Raw genomic sequence first — 23,685 nt, 5'->3', positions numbered from 1 at the left:
AATAAGAAAACCTAATGCGTGAAGCGCAGAATGAGGGCAGTATGGTTTTGTGATCTCCAGTGTCTTGAGTGAAATCTTGTACAGGGCACATTAAACAACATAACCAGTACACTTACTGTCCGATATATGCCAACTCAGGGATAAATCTCAGTAGAAGCAGAAGCAAATTAAATACCATTTGGTAGTTCTGCATGTCAATACCACTTGGACATCATTTTCCAGGGACAAAACTGTGGAAAACAGCATCATGTGCTAGCAACTATTAAGCCCTAAATCAAGATACATTATAAAGATAAGACTGATCAATGAGATAAAAAAAATCTATTAGAATTACAGTATACATTTAAGTTGAAAAGGCACTCAATATATGATAATGTGATGTCTGTTAAAATGCTTGCAAGGAATTTCAAAATATATAAAAATTAAATGTTCATCCTGAAGGTTTACGGAGATTAACTCTTTAATATTGTGGGATACTAGTGATCCTTGCCAATTTTACGGAATACTATTCTGTATTAAATTAATTCACTTTTACAACATGAACAATGAATTGTAAGAATAAAAAAATTAAATAAAAATATGCTTTCATTTTCCATTAGCATTCTGTAATTGTTAGATAATCTTTTGCTTCAGTAAGGGGTTCTAGAACTAATGATATTACAAGGTGTTGATTTGTGAGCCAGGAGTCAATACATTTAGTGATCAACAAAAAGGAGATGTAATCAAGACCTGTGCCATCTCAACAACTATCTAATCCAGCTAGTTCCTCACTGAGTACTAAAGACAGAACATTATCTTCATGACCAGAACAAACTGTAAGTGACTCCCGAAGGTGAAAGGAGAAACTGTCCTCCATGAATACTTAGAGGACCACAAGAATTTTCTAAATGGTGGTGGTGGTAGAAAGGGTACTTCCAAGATATCTGGGGGCCTGAAATAAGGTGCCATAACATGACTTAAAGATAAAGAAAATAAGTTTCAAGTGTAACTCATTGCATGTCAGAATGACAGCAAGGGAGCCTCTAAATCATAACTTTACTGCACTGTGACATTGTTCTACTTTGATCTCCACATTATGTCAACAGTAGTCAACCATTCTTGATGCACATGAGATGGCAAATCAATATTGTTTTCAAATATCAGAAAATCATGAATTATATATAATCAATTGCATCCAATTATCTCATTATTTGGATCAATAAATATCATAAAACATACATAAACTGGGCAGCTTATGCTTTCACAACAGGACGGTGCCAGTACATTTATCACTAGTACTATAAATGTTGCTAGGAAACCACTTAACATTTCCCTTTTATCATCTTCCAAACGAATTCTATTTGCAGAATATGCCACTGTAAATCAGTAGTTGAATTGATAAATCTCAGAAGGTGGCATTTGGTAGTAAATTTCCCAATAATTTTACCCAGAAGAACCCTGGACGAACAAGAACAATTAGTCAGAAAATGCACTGAAATTGTAATGGTTCAAAAATCAGTATTTCAAAATCTGCAAGCATCATGTGCTATAGCATTTGATGTATGAAAGAAATGAAATTTCTTCCTTCTTAGTTCAGCGTCTTGTAATCAACTATTATTTCAATTAAAAGTCAGCAAATAAGACATCTGATCTGTCAGATGTTTTTTGTGGTGACTATATACCCAATGATAAATTACTGCAAAAGTATGTTACATGATGGTAGGAAAACATCTGTGAATGTGAACAACAATGAAGAAAGGTATCAAACACATGCTGAGCACCCTCTTTATAACACCTTTCTTTTAGACACAAATATTTGGAATGCGATAAAGAGTACTTCTATTTTATTTTATTTTTAACCTGTTGGTAACTTCTGTATAATATGAAACAAAGTATCCTAAAAGTGACCTTATAGCTGAAGTGTTACTTTAAACAAAGTTAGCCTTATAATGAGGGTGAAGAGCATTAGAAAAGCCACATCACAAACACACTGTTCACAGCCCATCATGCATTTCAACTTGTTATCAAACTTACCCCTCTTTTGAGGCTTCTGAAAGAAGGAATTCTGGGCTTCCCTGTTTTTATGTCACTCATGCAATAATGCACTGGTTCAATGGAGAATATGGGATACTGGGACCCATTAGGAGTACTGGTTGTGTATAAACTAGTAGGGGTTAGGGGTGGGGATTGTGGCTAATGTGGAAATAAAGAAAGCAATAAATAAGCCAAATGTTCAAAGTGATTTTAAAATGAAAATTCTGTCTTACAAAAATAAAATTTCCATCCAACATAGAAACAGCTTGTAACATTCCAGACACATTTACACTATAACTGTATTGGTTTTAAAAGGTTTCTGTCATGAACTAATCTTCAGAGTCACAGGTTGGTGCAGAGAATGAAGGAATATTCAAAAAGGCTTCAGACTCAACACTTCCACAAGATCCCAAAGTTGCCTGTCTCTTTTCTTAAGAAACAGGAAGTTCTGCTTGTCCCAACTTTAGTTACATCCATCCTGGAAGCTTGTGCATTCGTCCTCGCTCTTTCTTCCTATATTTTGATGTACCCTACCAGCTAAGCTAAAATAGAAATATTAGGTACATCTCTGGAGAATGACTAAAACAAGAAGTATACTCAATCTCTGTAGTCAAGCTGGACTGACACAATGGCTGCATGGCGTTCTTAAATCAATATCATGAGAACTTCCTCCACTTTCTTCCTCCCCTTTTTTCAAATTGCTTCTCATTTTTTGCATCTCATACCTCTGCTGCTTCTTCCCAGTTCGATTTTTCTGTACTATTTCCTCTGCTGCACAACTGATTCCCTTTCCAAAAAGACTTTTATGTCTTTGACAACATCAAAAATAGGTAAATGCATATCTGGAAGTCAAGACCAGCCACAGTTTCAGCTAAATGAAGGCACAAAGGCCACCATGAATACCCCAGCTACAAGAAATCAGCATATTTTTTTATTATCTAATTTAATAATATATTTTAAAACCTGTAAATAGTATTTGGAATTAAATATGTATCTCCTGATAAGTATTTTGCTCCCCACTGCTGTTTTGTAGAGCTGCCCCTCCCTCCTCCCCAAAAACAGGTGAAAAAGGGGGACATAATTATCCATTTCCTCCAGGTCCTTAAGGAAGAGATGCATGTGTAGTATGTATACACATATGTGTATCTGTGATTCCATACAGGAAACAGTAAGGCTGACACTCTGAATGCTACATACAAAGTGAACGAACTGGGGGTGAGTAGGGCAAGTCCTGTCACCTTTCTTCAGCTGCCATCATACTAAGGAATTTCTTACAACTACAGTAAATGCCAAGGGCCAGACTGAAAAGCAGTGCAGATTTTCATAGCTTCCCTCTCCACAATTCTCAGAAAGACATCTTGTTGTCAAACTAGTAATCACGATCTGATTTCAGAACAGGCTGAATCTCACCCACCTCTGCAGCCAAATGCAATAAATATGCTAATACATTAATGCATTTAAACTATTATCAATCATTAATTATACTGCATGAAAAGTAAACAATCAGTTTTCATTTTAACACACAGCTGCAGTTACATAATGTACTGAGGAGGGAATAAAGAATCAGCTATATCCTTTCTTTCTGTAAATATCTGCTTTCCTGGAATACTATCAAGTGGAAAATAAATCCTATCACTAACAAGGTCTAAGAATAGTTTACTATAATAAATGGCAGAAACTGACTTGGAGCATTAAAATAACCTCAGAGAAACTTGTGGGAATCATTAAAATGACTCACTGATATGCTCCAATACTAAATAAAGACCTAGCATAAAATTTAAATATGTATATGCTTCATTATTCATTTATATAGCTAATGCATGTATTGATAATATTTTTTGTTGATCCATGAAGGCATCTTGCACAGAAAGTGTTAATTGAAACTCATATAATAATACAAGAAAGGAGTAATTTCCCTGCTTTCAATTTTTTCTTGAGCATAGGAATATTTTTACCTATTTCATAGTAATATTTCTTCTGGGACATTTGCCTATATGGAGCTTCAACAGTATGTTTTATTAATGAGGTATTATAAATGTTAATGTTTTCAGACAAACCTCAGAAGTTTTCAAAACTAGCAGCAGGTATAATAAAAAAAAATCTATATAACATGCCTATATATAAACATCTAAAAAATGTGACATTTAGAAAGGAGTTGGTTTTTGTAGTATAAAAGAGGAGATCTGAAGTCTACCCAATTCCAAAGCATACTCCTCCTCCCCTTAGTTTTACATTCATAACACCTTTTCTATGCAATTGCAGAAAGTCTTTACGGAAACTTAGAAATGTTACAGAAATGTGAAGCTACTTTCATCAAATAACTATGAAAAACATTCCCAGGCACAAATCACTAGAAAAAACTTCCCCCAGTGAGGACCCTATTTTTAATATGATAAGTATCCAACCCTTTTCAAACCTTCAGATCTCCTTACACATATTTTAAAAGACAGTGGCAGGCAAGGGGGAAGGTTATTTTAAAATAAATAAATTGCTGCTTCCATGCACTCTAGATCTTCACATTTTGATTTTCCAAATAGTAATTTCTTAATTGTTACCTTTGGCTTCTTTCCAAATAGCCACAGCTTTCCTTTAGCCTTGCCCACTGTAGTTTTTGAGTCAATTCTCATTCCTTCCTGCTTTGGTGTACTGATGGTTCCATCGGAGATAGTTCTGTAAATATTCTGACTGTAATCTTCAAATGGAAAATCTCCAGGAGGTTCAAAACCGGATTTGAAGCAGTCTATCACTAGCTGAGAGTCCTAAACATAGTACATTAAGGAGTTTAAAAAGCAAAACAAGCAAACCCATGAAGAACCAGAGAAAGAAATACATGGAGACATAAATTTTCCCTTTAATTGCAGAGATGCACAGATAGGAAAGTGAGAGCAAGCTCAAAGTGCATGCTTTTGCATAGATCGAGTTAAGATAATAGAATCATAGAATCATTTAGGTTGGAAAAGACCTTCAAGATCATTGAGTCCAACCACCATCCATGCCCACTAAACCATGTTCTGGAGTACCCTGTCTATGCGCTTTTTGAATACCTCCAGGGATGGTGACTCAACCACTTCCCTGGGCAGCCTATTCCAATGTCTGACAACCCTCCTGGTAAAGAAATTTTTCCTAATATCTAACCTAAATCTCCCTTGCCGCAACTTGAGGCCATTTCCTCTCATCCTACCTCCAGCCACCTGACAGAAGAGGCCAGCACCCACCTTACTACAACCTCCTTTCAGGTAGTTGTAGAGAATGATAAGGTCTCCCCTCAGCCTCCTCTTCTCCAGACTAAACAGCCCCAGCTCCCTCAGCCGCTCCTCACAGGACTTGTGCTCCAGGCCCCTCACCAGCTTGGTTGCCCTCCTCTGGACACGCTCCAGCAACTCAATGTCTTTCCTGTAGTGAGGGGCCCAAAACTGAACACAGTACTCGAGGTGCACCCTCACCAGTGCTGAGTACAGGGGAACAATCACCTCCCTGCTCCTGCTGGCCACGCTATTTCTGATACAGGCCAGGATGCCATTGGCCTTCTTGGCCACCTGGGCACACTGCTGGCTCATATTCAGCCGGCTGTCGACCAGCACCCCCAGGTCTTTCTCTGCCGGGCAGCTTTCCAGCCACTCTGCCCCAAGCCTGCAGCGCTGCATGGGGTTGCTGTGACCCAAGTGCAGGACCCGGCACTTGGCCTTGTTGAACTTCATACAGTTGGCCTCAGCCCATCGATCCAGCCTGTCCAGATCTCTTTGTAGAGCCTCCCTACCCTCAAGCAGATCGACCCTGCCTCTCAACTTGGTGTCGTCTGCAAACTTGCTGAGGGTGCACTCAATCCCCTCACCCAAATCATTGATAAAGATATTAAACAGAATGGGGCCCAACACTGAGCCCTGAGGAATACCACCTGTATGTTCTTTTTTCTCAGCAGTCTTACAATGAATGTAAATCAAAGCATACCCTGCTATTCAGAATCCAGCAAATACTCCAAACATAAAACAGGGCATGCTTTAGGGCCAAACTACTACTCCACTTTCTAATCCTTCAACATTAGCACTGAAATGAAGATAACACTAAGAAACTAGATGCAGTAAGATATAAATTGGGAAGAACCCATAGTAGAAGTAATAAGAAAGAAGCGCCAATAGCTGCAATCAAACAGGACATAAAGTGATACTTTGTTAACTCAACACACTTTATATGATTTCATGCTACCTACTGGAGAAAATACCAACCATGTTGGTATTCTAGGATATTTCAGGATAACCAAAACAATGTGTCCAACATCACATACAGTGAGAAAGTGTCAAAGATCTTTGGATCACAAGAAAGCAATAAAACAGGGGGAGAACAGCCACCGAAAGTGGAAGTGACCATTTAGGCTAAAACTGAAGTCACAACACTTTTCAAGCAGACAAATATTTGACAACAGAAAGATAAACGTACAGGGTCCCCTCTCCGCAGCTTCCATATCAGTTAAATTGCTCATGCACATTTAAAAAGTCACCCAATTCTACTTACTCTATGTTCATCAACTGATTTTGCTGCAAGGATCATCCCTTCTAAACACTTGGAGATAATCGGAATAACCTTGCGCTCAGAGTCAGCAAAGCCTTTGTAACATTCACTAAGTTTGATAGTCCTTCTTTCATCCATTTCTTGAAGTTGCTGCAAGCACAAAGATAAAATAAAGCTTTTATTTGCAGATTTTTCCCTCGATCCTGATGTATGCAGTTACTGTGGTCACCACAGTATACTACAGAACTTCTGTGCTTTCCCACTATTTTTATTTGCTTAACAAAACAGAACTTAATTATTAAGTTAAAAAAAATCAAGTCCTTTCAGACATAGGCTTAAGATGCCCAGAACACTAATTACGAAGAGTTGATACTTTCTGATTTTTAAAAATTACGTAAAGGACTGGACTTCCTTTTCATTATTCTTTTTTAAAGCACATGGACAGTGTCTACAGCCACCTATTTAGTTTCAAATACTTGTTTCGTGCAAAAATGAAAACTACAGTAAAGAAATTTACTTGTTTATACATCTCCTCACTCTCTCCTAGTTCCAAATAATTTCTCTCTGGTGATAAATATCTCTATCTTGCTTTTATTTTTACACTTTCCAATAAAGACCAACGATTAAAAAAATTAGGAAGAATTAGAAATATTAAAGTTATATGCTGTTAAGACATGCTCTCTGATTTGAAATACAAACCAGTTCCTTTAGAAGTGTGCAAGAAAATGAAGAAAAGAATACCATTATATAAGATTTGTAATAAAAGTCTACTGGAGCACAACAAAAAGAACAAATTAAAGAGAAATAACTATTCAGATAATAGCCCTGGACCTTTCACCTAATTAGAAGTGGCAAAAAAAACCCAAAAGAAAACAAAAAGCAATAGTACCTATATCAATAGGTTATCAAAAACAGGATAAGAAGTTGGATCTTTCCTGTATCTACTCTAACAAAGGCAGATGTCTCAAACAGCATCCAATTTCACCTCTCTGAAACAAAGCAACAACCTAGCCATGCTACTAAACCCCTCTCCCAAGGTTTTCCCACAGAATGTTACCAAATACTTGCAAGGAAATAATAAAAATGTAGTCCCAAGAGAAAGTAGGACTAGGCCTTTCTGCTCTTACTGGAGATTCCAAAAAAACCTAATTAACATCATACAATGATAGTAGATTTTAATCCTAGAGAAATAAAGGCAATAAACCAAAACTCTGGTCCAAGCTACAAAGACGATCGAACTGTTTCTCCTGGGAGTTGACTGCAATTCCTCCATCAGTATGCTACATCAGATCTACTGTAGTGCTGCTTAATAGTTGAAATATTAGAAAATTCTTTAATAAGCCAAGGCAATTTTCTCCTGTGAATCCTAGATCTTCTAGTAAGTAATTTTCAAAAATATGAACTCCCTTGTGCTTCTGGAAAGTATCAAGCACTCTTAAGTTGGTACAGCTTCAAATAAAGTCACTATTTTCACTTTCCATTTCTTGACTCCATGTCTCAGAATCAGTTTCTACAGTCACAGTATTCTCCCAAATGGCTCAACGTATACGCCAATACACTTCTGAACTCTCCCTCACCTGAGGCCCCCCCCAACTACTTTACTTTAAAATAGTTTTGCCAAGTCTCTATTTTTGAAAGAATCTTAAAAAGTATCTTAATAGTTACATGAAGCACCTTGAGAAATCCCCTTTTTAGATGCAAAGTATTGATGTAATTTGACCTTTAACTTTTTTTTTTTTTTTTTTTTACCATTTTACAGAGTTCTGTGGATTGCAGGCAATATTGATGAAGCAATGACCAAATGGGGGCAGGGGGGAAAGGAAGGAGTATTTCTGCCTTCAATCCACCCATTTTATACCTATACATGAGATACATTAAACTATATAGTCACCGTTAGCTATATGTTTTCCTTCATCTACTAGAGTCAAAGCATTCGCTCACACACACACAAATATCAAAAAAACTAGTGATCAAACCTTATTAGAATGATTGTTTTAAATATTTGCTCTCACCCAGATGCCTCAAATGTTTATTTTGCCATACCTCTTCAGCAATATTTAAACACTCTATAAAATATAAAATCTTCATAGAAAATGCAACAGAATATTTTCATTACAAGTCTAAGCATAATTACTGTAAGCAGTAAGTCTCATGATAAAATGCAGGTTGTATCAAGATTATGCTAATTTCTTGATAAAATTATCCACTAAAATCCCCAAAATAGTTTTAAATTTTAAAATCTACTTCTCCCTTCGAAGAAGATCAGACATACTTTCTCTGTTAATTATTTTACCTTATAAATCTGAGGAATGACAATGTAGTAGTGTTTGTGCTGTTCCCCATTAAAGTTCTGTAGTTGTGCAGCATACTCGTTTTTGTTTTCATCAGCCATATGTGTGCGCAGGTTTAATTGTTGCTTAGCCTAGTAGGAAAGTGTTATCAGTTCAAACATGTCTTGTGCTTTTCAACGACACACAGCATTATTTTAATTTATTTTACCAACTATGCAAAAACACTAAACACAAGTTATCAAAACTGGCATCCTTATTTATAATTGAAATAAAAAGAATGTGAGACTTCATGTACAGTGACAGTCTACAGACCTAATTTGTTATATACAGAGAGCAATGATCATTTTAGCTCCCTTAAGCCATGTCGCTTAAATGCATATCCTAAAAAACATAGAAGTGACTGAACATATATACCACAAGATACCAAATACCAATAAGCCTGCCTGTTTAAGGAAGATAGTCATCTCAACAGCATGACCGAGACTAATGAAGCATACTCCCTCTCTGTGCTGTCTTATATTTTACTGTAACTTTGATTTTGCACATAATAAACAAGCATATTTTATACACAATTTTGTACACTCAAAGAATGTTGTTCCAGTAGGGACAATAAACATGCGAATAAAATACTTTTTATAATAGAGTGAAGAAAGAAATGGCACCACTCTTACCTTCTCAACATCAGCCTTTGTCGCATTAGTGTCATTGTCCAGTCTTTCATAGCTTTGCTGTGCCTTCTCTGCCTCTCTGCATTCTCTCTCAAATTTCTTTTTGCTCTACAAAAGCCACAAACTTACTGCTTCAACAGCCACTATCCCCTTTTGGTTTTGTACAGTAATTTTGAATTCTAAATATCAAAGCTTCCATTTAAGTATCTTAAATTCACTATGTACCTTTAAATAAAGACATTGTTCTCACAGAAACCAAGTCTCAAAAAATGTCAACTTTTCTATTTAAAACTTATTTCCATGAAGTACCAGCAAGGAAACAATCGTAATTATGCTATAAAATATCAGATAATCAAAATACAAAATAACCTATTACAAAGATCCACAGTTAATTATAAACAGACAAGTCCACTTTCTAGCCTGACTTTAAGAACCTAAATAAAAGTTAGAGGGCAGAAAACTTAAACCTGAACTTGCATGAGTAAAGTTTTCAAGTTCCCTTCTTCAGTGATCAATTTTAACTGAATAAATTCAACTAAATTATTTTGAAGGCAGTCTGAAGGATTTATCTACATCACTAGATCTTAGCATATCCATCCATTATCATCAGTATTCATATCAACTGGCGTAGCTGTAAGCAGCACAGACAACAGTATTGCACATACTTGATCTTCAATATATCTAGCTGTTTCAAGACAACTGCTGTTGGAAAAACTGTTGCAGCTCAAGAAGTTAGTATCTCTAAAGACAAACTGGCAACAGAGACTGCGTGAGCCCTGGTCTCCTGCTTCAGTGCAAAGTCAGGCAATTGAGGTTAATGTATCCCTTAAAGGCTGTACGCATTTAAAAGACTGACTTTGCACTCAAGTAAATACAGTGCACACAACACAACTGATTGTTTGAGGTGAACTCTGGGAATTATCTTGGTGTAGGGTGACAGCATCTGAAACTACCACATCTGCTTCTACTCTGATCCTCTGACCACAAATTAAACTCTTTGACGTGACACTGAAACAAGACATTGCTTATCTGGGTCCACAACAACAAAATAGAAATTCACCTCTCTGGTATTGCTTCACAATAATCTGGATCAAAGATATAATACATTTCTGAGACACAAAGCCAGCAGAATATCAGAAGGCATCTTGAACACACTTGGTTGAATTTTATATTTTCTCATCTTTAAAACCATGTCTCTCAAGAAAAAGGAGCTTATAATCTGTTCTAGAGACATTCACTTCCTGCATTTCTCTGCTAAAAAGTAATTCTGCCTCCTGAAAGTATAATAGTCTATAGCAGTATTCTTGAATAGACCTCACATAACAAGCCCTCAAACTCAAGTCAAATACAATGACTTAAGATTTCATCTTCATATAAATATAATTTGTCATTATTAATTACTCTCTAAACAAAAAGTAGCCTGTGGAGAAGCAAACAACGACAACTACACCTGGGTGAAAAACATATTCCTTTACGCTGGATAAAAGCCAAGGCTTCACTCAAACACACACACAAAAGCTGTTTACAGATTTATTTTTTTTTTTAACAGGGAACTCCAAATACATTGAACTGTACTTCAGATGTTACCAAGTCTGATTTGGACATTCAGAAACATAGCTAACATTAAAGTCTAAGCAAGACAGATGACAACAGTTCCATTTACAGACTGTATATTATTAAGTTGGACAGAAAAAAAAAAACAAAACACAAACTCACATTATCCATCTGTTTCCAGCACATGTCCAGATACTGTTGAGCCTTCCGCCCTTCCTGAAGATGCTAAAACCACCACAAATAAGTTTAATTTACATTTTTTTTAGTACTATTACCATTAATTAGTCCCTGCTCTAGTTGACACACTATGATGTGCAGTTATCTCCCACAAGTTACCAGTACTCTTTGGAAGACATTACTATCATATAAGAACAGTACCCCAAGTGAAAATAACACCGGCAAAAAAGTTACTAGTAAGCACCGTCTCCCAAAATTTCAGTTCTTAGGTTTACTAAGTGTAGTAAACCGGTACATAAAAATACAGAATAACTTTAAGTATGTGTTTTGTAAATGTATTACAGAACCTACTTATTGCCAAGTTCATTAAATTTGGCAAACAAATAAATCAATTTGTTAAAAGACATCCATTTTGATATTCTATTATCAAATCAAAATACAGAAATTACCATTTTTCTCTCGGTTTTTAGATCATGAGAATATCTCATCAATTCTCCGTACACTCTGTGTCCCATTTCTTCTGCAACTACTTCTCGTTGTCCTGCATAGTCATTCAACTCATTAAGGATGTTAAAAAAGGCAATACACGAAGTAAACCTGACAGAAAGCACACACACACAAACATACATATACAAAAAGTGAGACGGTTTTTTTTTAAGTGGACTTCTTTTAGTACAGTCTGTACTCCTGATTAAATTAAAAGCAAAAATCATACATATTTTACAATAAACCTTATCTTAATGATCATTGAATTATAGTAGAAATGCAAGCTGGGAAAGCCTACGTTAAGCCTAGCATGTACTATATGTTGCAATGTCTCTTCAAATACATTTTATAAGAATATGGATTTTTGTGGATGGAAAAGAAAGAAGAAGAATACTACCTGGAAAGCCCTGTAGTATAGTGGTATCTCCTAAGCTGCCAACTGAGAGGCCTGAGCTTGGGAACGGATACATACGTCCCTAGGCTTGGAGGCTGAACTTGCTGCAGAGATGATGTGCTTGGTAGTCTTGAGGGTGGAACATGCCAATCATACCACTCATATGCATCCCGATGGATGATCTACAGAACAAGTTTGCTATCAGCTCTGGAGACAGCTGCCTGTTTGCCTGCCCACCTCTTGGCTGGAAGTAAGGTGCCACTATGGCTGGCACTAAAAAGGGGGGAAGAGGAGGGGCAAAGGGTAGAAAGTGTGTGTGGAAGGGAAGAAAGAAAAAAAAAAAACAAACAGGCACCACATTAAAATATACATCTTTCTCTCTTTTAACTGTGGAATACTGCCATCTCCATAGGCTTGGCTCTGGGGAATTCAAATGCCACCCTAGCACTAGAAATCCCATTCCCTGTGGTCCAGGATCTTTAAATAGTCAAAAGAGCTAGAGGACATCCTAGTGTGAATTCTCAGGCACTCTGGCACAATGTGCTCTGGCTGCAACCTGAAACTTGCCCGCTTTCTTGCCTTTATAAGAGTTATCCCTAAAGGACAAGTACTGTGTTTTTTCTAAATAAATTAAAAAATGGCTATGGACATGGACAGCAAAACAAGCACCTCTCTAATAAATAGTCATAAAGTTGTTTAGTACACATTGCTCCTCCACAGTTAGACATTCATTTATTTTGCGTCTGGAGTCAAAGTCAGACAGTAGTTTAAGAGCTCTTCTTGCCAAAAACACGACAGTTTTGTGTACATTCAAGTCTCAGCATACAAATGTATAGCTGCATTTGTATCACCACACAAATGCACTGAGAAACTCTAAACTAAGCAAAAAACACAGCCTAAGGACATATAATTGCTTTTCTGTAAAAAACAAAACAAAACAAACAAAAACTCAAACCTACTAGACTGTACATGGCATACTAAACTTCTGCTTTCAAACGTCCAGCTAGCTAAAGATTAATTTGGAACAGAGCAAGTACAACCTGCCATGTTTACTACTTTAAAATACTAACAGAAGTAACCTCAGGTTTCATGCTTAAGAATTACAGCAGAACTATAAGAAGCCAAGCACAATTCCTTTTGTTGTCTTAGCCAATTACATCACTTCATCTTAAAAAAAAGGAAAAAAAAAATCCATAAAAGGACAGAGTATACTATAGTCCTTGTTTCTTATACACAGAACTTGAAATACACATTTTTACCTGGGTTCCTCATCTTTGGGTGAACGTTTAGGACAGTACTTCTTAACCAGATTTCTATTAAGGAAGAATGAAAAAAAGATGCTATTTTAGAGTCTCTTTTGAGAAGCGAAGACATATACATAGAAAACTGCACGAACAAATTATTTCTTTTTAATGACTTCAAGGAACAAATCTATTCCCTCTGTCATCTTATAAGGGTCCTTTAGATAACACAAGGCAGAAATCTATGGCATATTCCAAGTTTTAAGTCACTGACCTAGAACGATGTAAGTATTTTAAAACCCCTGTTGCACAGTGACTAGACATAAAACAATGAGTTCTTCATTTAGCATCCTTTTCACACACACGAAGCTAGCAGACAAGAAAAAAGCACATGTATGATCACTGTGTAACATACAGATAGCGCGCACTGCATGCTATACCCATGAGCACAAAACTCCATGCCTGAATTAAGCTTTGAGTGTACATTCAGGTCAAAGGTTTTAACCACAACATCTCCAAATCTTCAATGAGGATATTTCCAGAACAGAACAGGCAACATCTCTTTTCAGGAAAGATGTTACATTTTGCCCTACGACCCGTGTTGTAAAATACCAGGTTTTTAGAAACCAAGAAAAATCTCTAAAAGACAATCCACGGGACCAGCACTTTACACAGTATCACAGTCCAGTTTGAGAACACTGATATGAACTCATTTACTTATCATACAATGCAGAAACAGCACCTTAAGAATCATACAAACCACATCACCTACTCTACCCTACAGCATAAGTAACACAGGCATACACTGCTTACACAAACAACTGCAGAGAATGTGCAGTTACATATATTGCTACAAATACCCCAAATCCTGTGATGAACATGAAATAAAGCCACACAATTTTACAGACAGGAGGGATAAGAGGAGAGAACATCCAGTGATTTTTCAAATTCTTATCTTCCTGTATGTCAAACCTTTGCTTTAAACTTCTGAGTATACATTTTTTCCAGCACAGCATTCTGCCTTGACTTAAAAAACTGTTTTTCTGACAGCAGTGACATCTTTTAAAACTCTTGAAATTCAACAGGATACATGTCAGTCTTGAAAAAAAAATAATCTGTAATTTCCTTCTCATTTTTAGGAGCTGAATGTTCATACCTTCAATTGGTTGCATTTTTTTTCCTAGCAATTTTCAAAATTGTCAGGTTTTTCCATGAAACAGAAAACCTGAAATTACAGCTCTACTACAGTTCTTTTCCTTTCCCTGTGAGAGTTTATCATTTTACAGCAAATAAATAATCCTTTTTTGTACGAAAGAAAAACAGATAAGACATAGGATTTTTCTCAAGTTGCTTACCCTCAACCTTTGTGCTTTTTGAGGTCAAAGCAGTGAAACATCTCAGTTGCTGGGTATTTTTAAAAGCAGCAAACAGTATTTAAAGACAGATCTACTACTCAAATTAAACAGAGCAGTATTTAAATATTAATGCCCACCCTCACAAAAATCCTCATCTTTTCCACACATTAGAACCAACTGATCAAAATCTTGCTAGTAATGTTTACACTGTGGACCAGATTGTCTGTTATGGTATCTCTCATTTAAACTATGAAAGTAATATTTTTAAGTGTGAATTAACATCTCAGCAGAGAATAATGCATGTCAATTATTTGCTTTAAAACCCACAAATAGAAGCAACACAATACTGGTAATTTTTTTCCCCATACATCTCTAAATAATCATACCTTCCAATTAAGAACAAAAAACCCCAAACAACAAAACAAGTACACACAATTAAATCATTTTGTTCAAGAGACAGAGTATTTGCCTTGAGCTTGTCAGGGAAGACTTGTCAAAGTGTGTTCTGGAGGTGGACCTGGATTATGCAGAGAATGCTTCTGTTTTTTAACTGGTATGAAACAGACTTCATTCAAACTCCTGCACTGTGTAAAGGGATGATACACATCCACTCAAAGAACAAATTAAGTGTAAACTAACACAAACCTAGCAGAGCTGCTTTAACAGTTCTCTTTTAATTGGCCTCTGGATAAAATTCTTCCATCTGTCTGTCCAGCAGTAATTGAGACAATTGGCCATTGACTTCTTAGACTAATTATTAATATAGCTCAAAACAGGTTTCCTCAAAAGCAGCAAAGAAGTGGACTATATAAAAGCAATCTACACCCCCAACATTACAGAAAAAAGGAGAGGAGGAATAAGAGAAGAAACTATGAAACAAAATCTTGCATGCATGTTTTGTATCGCATTCACACTGTCCCTGTGTAACTTTGGTTGTTACAAACTAGGAACTACCTTATCATTAAAACAAGGGTGCTAATCCTGCTCTCATCTAAAATAACCTTGTGCAATTTCTCAAATCAATTTATCTGGAAGTCTATTAGCTCTATGGTACAACGGTACAAGTAGTGAGATTATGTTCAGTCATGAAGTATATACCAAAATATGAGCAGGGAGTTGGTGTGGAAATAGCAAGCTTAGACCCTTTGTCTCTTTCCATACCCTCAGAAACTACAACCAAAAAGAACAACCATGATAAGATAAGTCCTTTTTACATGAATACATACTAAGAAACAGAACAAACACTAACTTTTTAAGAAGTACCTACAAATTTTGTAAGAACTTTCTCACTGAAGTTAAAACAAGAATCTCTTTTTGCTATCACCAGAATCCACTGCCTACTGTAACATTCTACTTTGTAGGGATTAAACGCAGACATTTTGATTGGAAAATGCATAAACCCAAGGAAAAAAAAAGAATAATCATCTTCACTAAGTAACTTTCCCATGTTTCATTTTCCCTTACCTTTCTGCTTTGCTCCTCAGTGCTTATTAACAAATGGGAAACTCCTAAAATTCACCTTATTATATTATTCAGAAGGTGAAATGTATAACAAGCATACAATGCTGTAGCTAAACAACCACGCACAAGCCTTTTCAAGGAAAGATTTTCAGAGGTGTTAAAAATGAGAAAAGAAACCACTTACTAAAAACATACGGTTTAAAGTGGCAGGAGAGAAGGGTCACAAATATAGATTATTTACTAACATACTGATTTCTGTTCTGGTTTCATTTTTTAGTGCAACTGTTGACTAATTCTAGGAAGACAAAAATGTCATCTAATCCTTTTTCCTAATAAAAGTCGGTTTCATCAGTCAATCTTGTCTACCTTAGGATCACAGGAATACACAGTCTTGAGACACTGTGTGATCAGGATTTAAGGTTCAATAACAGCACAAGGTACAATAGCCCAAGTCAATAAATATGAAACAAGAAGCAAATGCAGAATTTAAAGTTCAAAGAAAAAGCTAGTGTTCATGCAAACAATGAAGCATAAATGGTTTTTCCAAGAAGTGAACACTAACACTTAGAAAAAAACAGAGAAATTAGATTTAAATCTTCAAAAACATGCAGGTTGAAAAGCAGCTAGTGAAGAGTGAAGCATTACTTCAAAAGAGGAGCCAGTTGACACTTTAAGGGGGCATAATGTTCTTTAACATATTTATCTAAATGTGTGTATAATCCTCAGGATCCAAATATGGATCTGTACTAGTTTAGAAGAAAACTGTAGAAGTAATTGCAGACCATCAGAACTGAACCAAATCTACGAGATAAATTGCTCTAGAAAATTCCTTAGAACAGTGTAGATTGATGACACTTCATTCCTCTGTGGAAGTACAATTTAGACTTCTACCACACTCTGTCTTAAGCCATCTGGAAGCAGATTCCATACAGGACTAACCACATCCAACTGTGCTGCTCCTGTAATTTTATCAGCCTCTCTTCTCAGTATAAATTGGTTGCAGGCCACCACCAGTGAGATAGCAGCCTGAACTGTATTACTGATTTTTAAGAGAAGTACCACCTCAGTCACATAGCCAGAAGTTTCAAAAAGCACCCTAGTTAATAAATGAAAATTATTTCTAGTCATGTACATAAAACATCTACATAAAATTTCACAGACATTTGCACAAAAATTGTGTTTCTCAACTCAAAACAAAGTTTTCTTCAGTCAATTAACACAGATCGTAAAGAACGGGAGCAGCAGCATCAATATGGTAAAATTTGTATTAAGGTAGCAGCTCAGGTACTGTGGCATCTGCTTATCCTAAAACTCTACAGACTCTACGTTATATTACAAACGAACCTGGGAACAAACTTTGAAGTTTGCTTTCATAAGTTACTAAAAAAAAAAAAAAAAAAGGCAGCACTAAGTACTTAAAGGCATTTCATATTTATACGTAAAGTAATACTTTCAATAGAGTTCTGATGGCTTCAGTGATTGCATATCAATATTATGGACTATGGACTGGGTGAAAACAATGACAATGAACTGTATTTAGTAACATGTCATCAGAAAAAGTTCTAACTGAAAAGATGAATCTTAAAAAATTGTAACATGGAATTTGAGTTTACAAAGCCAAATATCCTTGGAACCATTAAGAAGTCGTATGTTTTGGCTCGCAGAAACATCACTAGAAAAAATCCTGCCACATCCATATTTGGATAATAATCAGTGATGTAAACTCTCAGCTCCAATCAAAGGAAGAGAGATTTGAGAAATGAACACATATGGTGATAATTTGCATCCCTAACTTCACATTTGAGCTTACACCCATTTTAAATAATGTTTCCAAGATTGTGCATATAAAAATGTGGTAACTGTCTCAATTTGACTGGACGTATGCATATATTAATACTGTATTTAGAAAAAAGAACACTTATACACAATAGTATGCAGAAGGAACATGAAAAATACATTTGCTCAGATTGACTAGACATCTCCAGAGATCACAATGTACAATTTTAAAGGGAAACACTCAAATAGTTCAAGAACAATCATCACTATTTTCTTTAAATTGACAATAGAGAAGCTGACCAAATTCAGAAATCTTATTCTGGATGGCAGTTTCACCTATAACTGCAGGTGTAACTTGCATTCCTGCCTAACATCACAGGAAGTGGAACTCCTCTGTCTTCTCAAGTGTCATGATGCTTCATACAGAACAAGAAGGGAGTGAACTTCCAGAATTATTTTGTGTGTGGTGATGTGGAAGTAAACAAAACAGACCTTCACCTCACCCCTTTTAAGCAACAATGCTGACCAAAACCAGCATCTGAGAACTCCATTACAAAATTCAGCCAAGAGCCCAGTAACTTGGCACATATTAAATCTATCTTTTCCAGTTATAAAATAAGAACAAATTAAATGGTCATATAATTAAAATGAAATCTGTTAATCTACAATGTATACTGCAGTATTTTTGTCCTGATTCATATCCTTGTAACTCAGTAACAGGCTATAATAACCCTCACAATCCTTGGGGTACCACAATATGTTAGCTGCGACCTAAGCTACACACAACTTCAGATTTTCCTTTAAGTTAGCTCAAAAAAATGAAGTTATAGTTGCTTTTTTCCAGAACAAAGTATACTGCAGACAAACACAAGCTCTCTAGACAGCTTTTTTTCCTCTGTAGACATTTGAGGATTCCTCAATGGTTTCAATTTTTCTTACACTTCTCAGTATCAAGAACTGCCTATCAAAGAAGAATAGCAAGGAATGACTTGCAACCTAAAACCAGCATTTGGACAGGATTCTCACAAGTTATCATTTCTGGAATTACTTAGTGAGCATAAACTGCAACAACTGCATACAGTAAGAATATAGTGAGTTCACTCTAACAGTTCTTCATATGCTGTACATGCATCACTTGTCATCTCCTAGAAGACTTGGAACAGCTGTTGCACCTGGGAAAGTTTAATCACTAAGTTGTGCCAGTATACAAAAAAAATATAAAATTATCAAAATGCAAGGGTATACACAAAGTGAATGTGAATTTCTGCCAGGACACGGACTCTAATTTGTGAAAACTGTTATGAAAAATTCACTCAAGTTTTCATTGTTGGGTTTAAGTCTATGAGAATAAGATCCATCAACAACCTCAACAGGATGTTCATGGACCACACTGAAACCAAGACAGAAAAAAAATATCACCATACATCACTAGCATTATCTCCCTCATTAAACCTGTTTTTTCTTAGTCTCCCATCCAAGTACTAAGAGAGCCATAGGACTACCAAAAAGTGACCACTCACCGAACTGTTTATATATCTACTAAACAAGGGCATAATAAATCTCGGTTATAAGCTTCATTATGAAGAGATTCTCAATATTCTAGTTTTCAGATTGCATTTCATTACAGAAGGAAAAAACGATGATTAACTAGAAATTTCTATCAGAGATATTAATATCTCACAGGCCATATGCTGCCAGCACTAAAATCCCCCAGAACCATAATCCATCCTCAAGATCTTCTCTCTCAGAACTTCTCAGAAGCAAGCTGCAGGATGGCTAACTTTTTTTTTCCTTGATCTCAATCTCCCCTGGGGCCTCATAACTGTTTTACATGGTTAAAAACAGTGAGTGTCCTCAAGAGCAACGATGGCTGAAATCAAGTTGTTACCACAAGACAGTTCACTACCAACACTACTAACAATCAATTCTCCCCCAAGGAATACACCAGCAAGAATATCGAAGAGTAGCTTCACAAACTGGTCTACTGGCAGAAAATCAGTCACCCTCTCGTGTGCGTGCTGTCCAGACCCTCCTTAGCAGCAGGCAGGAAGTGCATGCATGCACTGTACAACACGTGTGCAGCAAGACCTGTGCTTCTCAAAACTGTCACACTTACTGCACGTGGACAGTCAGTCCAGTCATCTGACAGAAGGTTTACTTGACATAACTCTTTCGTTTTTGAAAGACACTTTGAGAAAAATCAATAGTTTTACCCAAAAGAGTAAAATGCTGCACAGAGAAGATCTCCTATTGTCAGTCAAATCCTGAAGTAATAATGTGGTACCACATCTTGCTAGCTGTGGAATGAACCTTTAAATATAATTAAGCAAAATGGCATTTGTTCATACTATTTAAGGAAAAGATCTGGATAGATCCATGCAAATAAAACACATTTCCATTCGTAAACAGACAACTGAAAACAAATCAAAACTCGGCTGTGAACTGATGCTGTGCATTCTTCAAACTTTCCTTTACCTTCTGAAGTTCTTCTACACAAGCTTTGGGAAAGTGGTATTTATTTCCTTCCTTTTAAGAAAAAAATTCCTTCAGAAAAGTAATGGGGTATTATGTTAGATGAATATACAAAACTGGAACAAAAGAAACTGATAAAGAAATCAAAAAGGAAATGACTAGCCTAGACAGAAAACATCCATAACCTCAGCTGTGAACCTCATTACTGCATTTATGAGGAAGGATTCCTCAGCTCTGTATCAGGTGACAGTCTAGTTTGCCAATGATGACATGAGGGAAGACACCACAGGAGAGAAGCTGCTATCAGTTTCTGACAAGGGCTAGGCAGCAGCTTCAGCTGAATCCCCAAAGGAATGCAAGACAGCCAAGATTACTGTGAAGGCCAAGTTCACAGGAGTGTCTTATTTTAAATTTTGTTCTTCAAGCACTGTGTGCACCTTTTGGTAAAAATCAATCCTACTTTATTCTGAAGAATGTGCTTCTCTGCCATTTCAGTGCTGCTACTTTTCTTGTACAATCCTCATATGATCCCTGAGGGGAAATTCCTATTGGACCTAAAGGATGTTTCACTTGGCACCAAAAGGAAGTAAACTGGAGAGGTAAGACAAAGGGTGGTTGGGTTACAGTCTCACCCAAAGGGACAAGACCAGCTGCAGAAAGGGCACGCTTTAAGGACAGGAAGATCTGCTTTCTCAAGTTCTACTCAATGATTTCAACCAGATTTCTCAACACAATTTAGTGTAGCTCTTGCCAATTCAACATGAGAAATTAGTTAGTAGCAGAGGCTTGAAGCTGGTTGAACACACACACACACAAATGCAGATATAGATAATGCACTTTGCAACAAACATGTTGCTAGTCAGTGGAAAAATATGACTGTGGTTTTGTTTTGAATCTTAAATTTTAAGTCTTAAACCTTTTTAGTTCCAAGATTTGAATGGTGGGTGGGAAGAGAGGGAGGGAAGAAGGCAAAAACAAGCAAGAAAGTAAGCACGCACCCAAAGATAACTTTCTGTTTTGGACTGGTAAAGAAAAACTTGTCTGTCATGAAAAGAACTAGTGATCTAATTCACCCTGTGAATGAAAAATGGTCATTCATCATGACATTACATACTTGCCCATCATCTGATACAGTGATTTTAAGTAACTGTTAAGATTCTTTTAAAAAGAAAAAATCCTTACCTCAGTTGTTTTGCATAGTTTTGCTCAATTTCTATCCTTTCTTTTACAAATTTTGCATATTTCTCCAAGAAGTCAATGCCCCACTGTGTATGCTTGTCCAAGTTATCAAACTGATCCTTTAAAAACAGAAGGAAATAAAAATACCCAGAATTAGTTAAGAATCACAGCAGCATCAGAAACGACATACAATTTATTTATAAGTTGTGCTGGGAGGAATGCTTGCTACGTGGACAGAAGTTATTCAAGTTATAAATCGGTCATGCGTGTGTGTATACATATATACCAGAGCCATATACCAGAACAGTAAGCTGTATTTGCAGGCACAGATCTACCCTCTTTCTGTAAAAACAGCTCTAAATACTTGCATTTTAAGTTGTATGCAGTCTTTGATCACTTTCACAATGCAAGTGTGTCTTTTTCCCCCCCTAGAAATCCTTGAATTCAAAAGTGGATCTTTTCCACCATGATAATGAAGACATAACCGAAGATCAGTATTAGATAAATAAGGGACTGTTCCACAGAAGAGATGTGTTTGGCAGTTTTAAAACACAAGAAATTGTAATTTCATTGGATACAAAAAATTACTTCCACTCTTACAATTACGCACTGAAAGAAAAATAATATAAATTATAGCTGCATGACTAAGTTGGGTGTAGTCTGCATATGAAAAACATTTATTAAGCAAATCTATATACACAGTTCATGATCAGCTCTAGCAAGAGATTCCAAAGAAAGCAAACCTGTCCTTAGCCATTAAGAAAGTTATAGCAAAGCAAAGGCACAAAAAAAAGAGAAACAGTCCAAAATAAACCACACTTCCAAAAAAACTTGGGGGATTTTTAATATATTAAATCATCTCAAAAACCAATCTTTCACTGTATTCTGTACTTATCAACAGGTAAAGGATACACTAATTGGAACAAGTTGAAAATTTAAAAAAAAAGTGGAAACATGGGGGTTTGGAATTAGGCAGGAATGAATAAAGGTACAAAGTATTTTTAGTCTAGCACATATTTGTATTTTATGCTAAAAATCTGCCACAGCGGAAAAATAAAGGATTTTCAGCTTACAACAACATTTACAGTAAATTTTTCCTAGCAGTTACTTAGTAATCCAAAAAGACACGCAACTGCAACATCAAAGTTTGTGTCCTGTATATACTGAATCCAAATACACGTTACAGTAGATTTAAAAAAAAAATAAGTAGAAAAAGAAAAAAGCTAAAGAAATCATTTAAAGGCAAAGTTTATTTAACTTGTACAAAAAACTGAGGGGTGTTTATCAGAAGCTGTGTCTTGCAGATTCAGTAACTTGCCTGAACCTAATGAATTATGTCGACCTTTAGCATTAGCAATTTAAGTTCAACTTCAACATGCAGTCGGATGATCTGAAGTTAAATCAAAAAACACCATAAAATGCTGCAGGGCTTAAGACTCGAGGAAAACGTATTCACTAGAAGAGATACCAAGACAACACAACTATACACAATCAACAAGAATAATAAAGAAGAACATAACAGGATTAAGGTTGCTCCCAAATCTTGCCTTGCGGCTCTTAGTATCCTACACCATGGACTAACAACCATGGCCATTAGTGCCTTGAACACTTCAATCCAACGGCATGCAAGTACTGCCAACCAAAAGCACTCATCCTGTTCCACTACCAGCCATGTGCTGCTGCCTCTGCATCACTCGCTCTACCAAAACCACAACCACTTTCCCTGATCTGTTTCACCAGAGAACCATAGAAACAGCCAAGAGATAGGAGAGGGACTAAAGACAAGATTTTAATATATTTAGGAAGCCATGGCCTGTTTCTCATATTTTTCTGATGCACCCACTTCACACCAACTGGACATTTCCACACTAAATATCTTTTGGCAAATAAAGTGACATTCCCGCTCTTGTTTTTAGAAAAGTTGCATATGCATTGTTTGTGTGTGGGAAGAAGGAGACTGTTACCATGCTGTCGTATCAAACTACTGCTGCGTATATGCATAAAAATACATCACAAATCTCAAGAAGCCTTTCTTTTTTATATTCCACTCATTTTTGTAATTACTCTGACAACATTAACAGGGCATCCAGAAGTTTCCAAAAGGTGCTTTTG

The 23,685-nt window shown here is 36.3% G+C and overlaps 1 protein-coding gene across 4 annotated transcripts in view; it reads right to left on the bottom strand.

The window, feature by feature from the left end:
• The window catches only part of FNBP1L (formin binding protein 1 like), a 61,446-nt gene that overhangs the window by 9,087 nt on the left and 28,674 nt on the right, over window positions 1–23,685 (bottom strand). For 2 of the 4 annotated variants that reach the window (XM_069789275.1, XM_069789276.1), the window contains exons 2-9: window positions 21,577–21,692; window positions 13,349–13,402; window positions 11,659–11,806; window positions 11,195–11,257; window positions 9,482–9,586; window positions 8,813–8,941; window positions 6,523–6,669; window positions 4,569–4,772 (exon numbers count right to left, since the gene is read on the bottom strand). In XM_069789275.1, the coding sequence (XP_069645376.1) occupies window positions 4,569–4,772; window positions 6,523–6,669; window positions 8,813–8,941; window positions 9,482–9,586; window positions 11,195–11,257; window positions 11,659–11,806; window positions 13,349–13,402; window positions 21,577–21,692 (966 nt within the window). Of the gene's footprint in view, window positions 1–2,013; window positions 2,173–4,568; window positions 4,773–6,522; window positions 6,670–8,812; window positions 8,942–9,481; window positions 9,587–11,194; window positions 11,258–11,658; window positions 11,807–12,092; window positions 12,363–13,348; window positions 13,403–21,576; window positions 21,693–23,685 lie in introns of those variants that run through there. The other 2 variants (XM_069789278.1, XM_069789277.1) reach the window with 2 other exon arrangements.

The sequence above is a fragment of the Haliaeetus albicilla genome, chromosome 8 (genome assembly GCF_947461875.1).
Source record: "Haliaeetus albicilla chromosome 8, bHalAlb1.1, whole genome shotgun sequence".
Taxonomy (NCBI): Eukaryota; Metazoa; Chordata; class Aves; order Accipitriformes; family Accipitridae; genus Haliaeetus; species Haliaeetus albicilla.
This window is presented reverse-complemented; position numbering and strand designations above follow the sequence as displayed.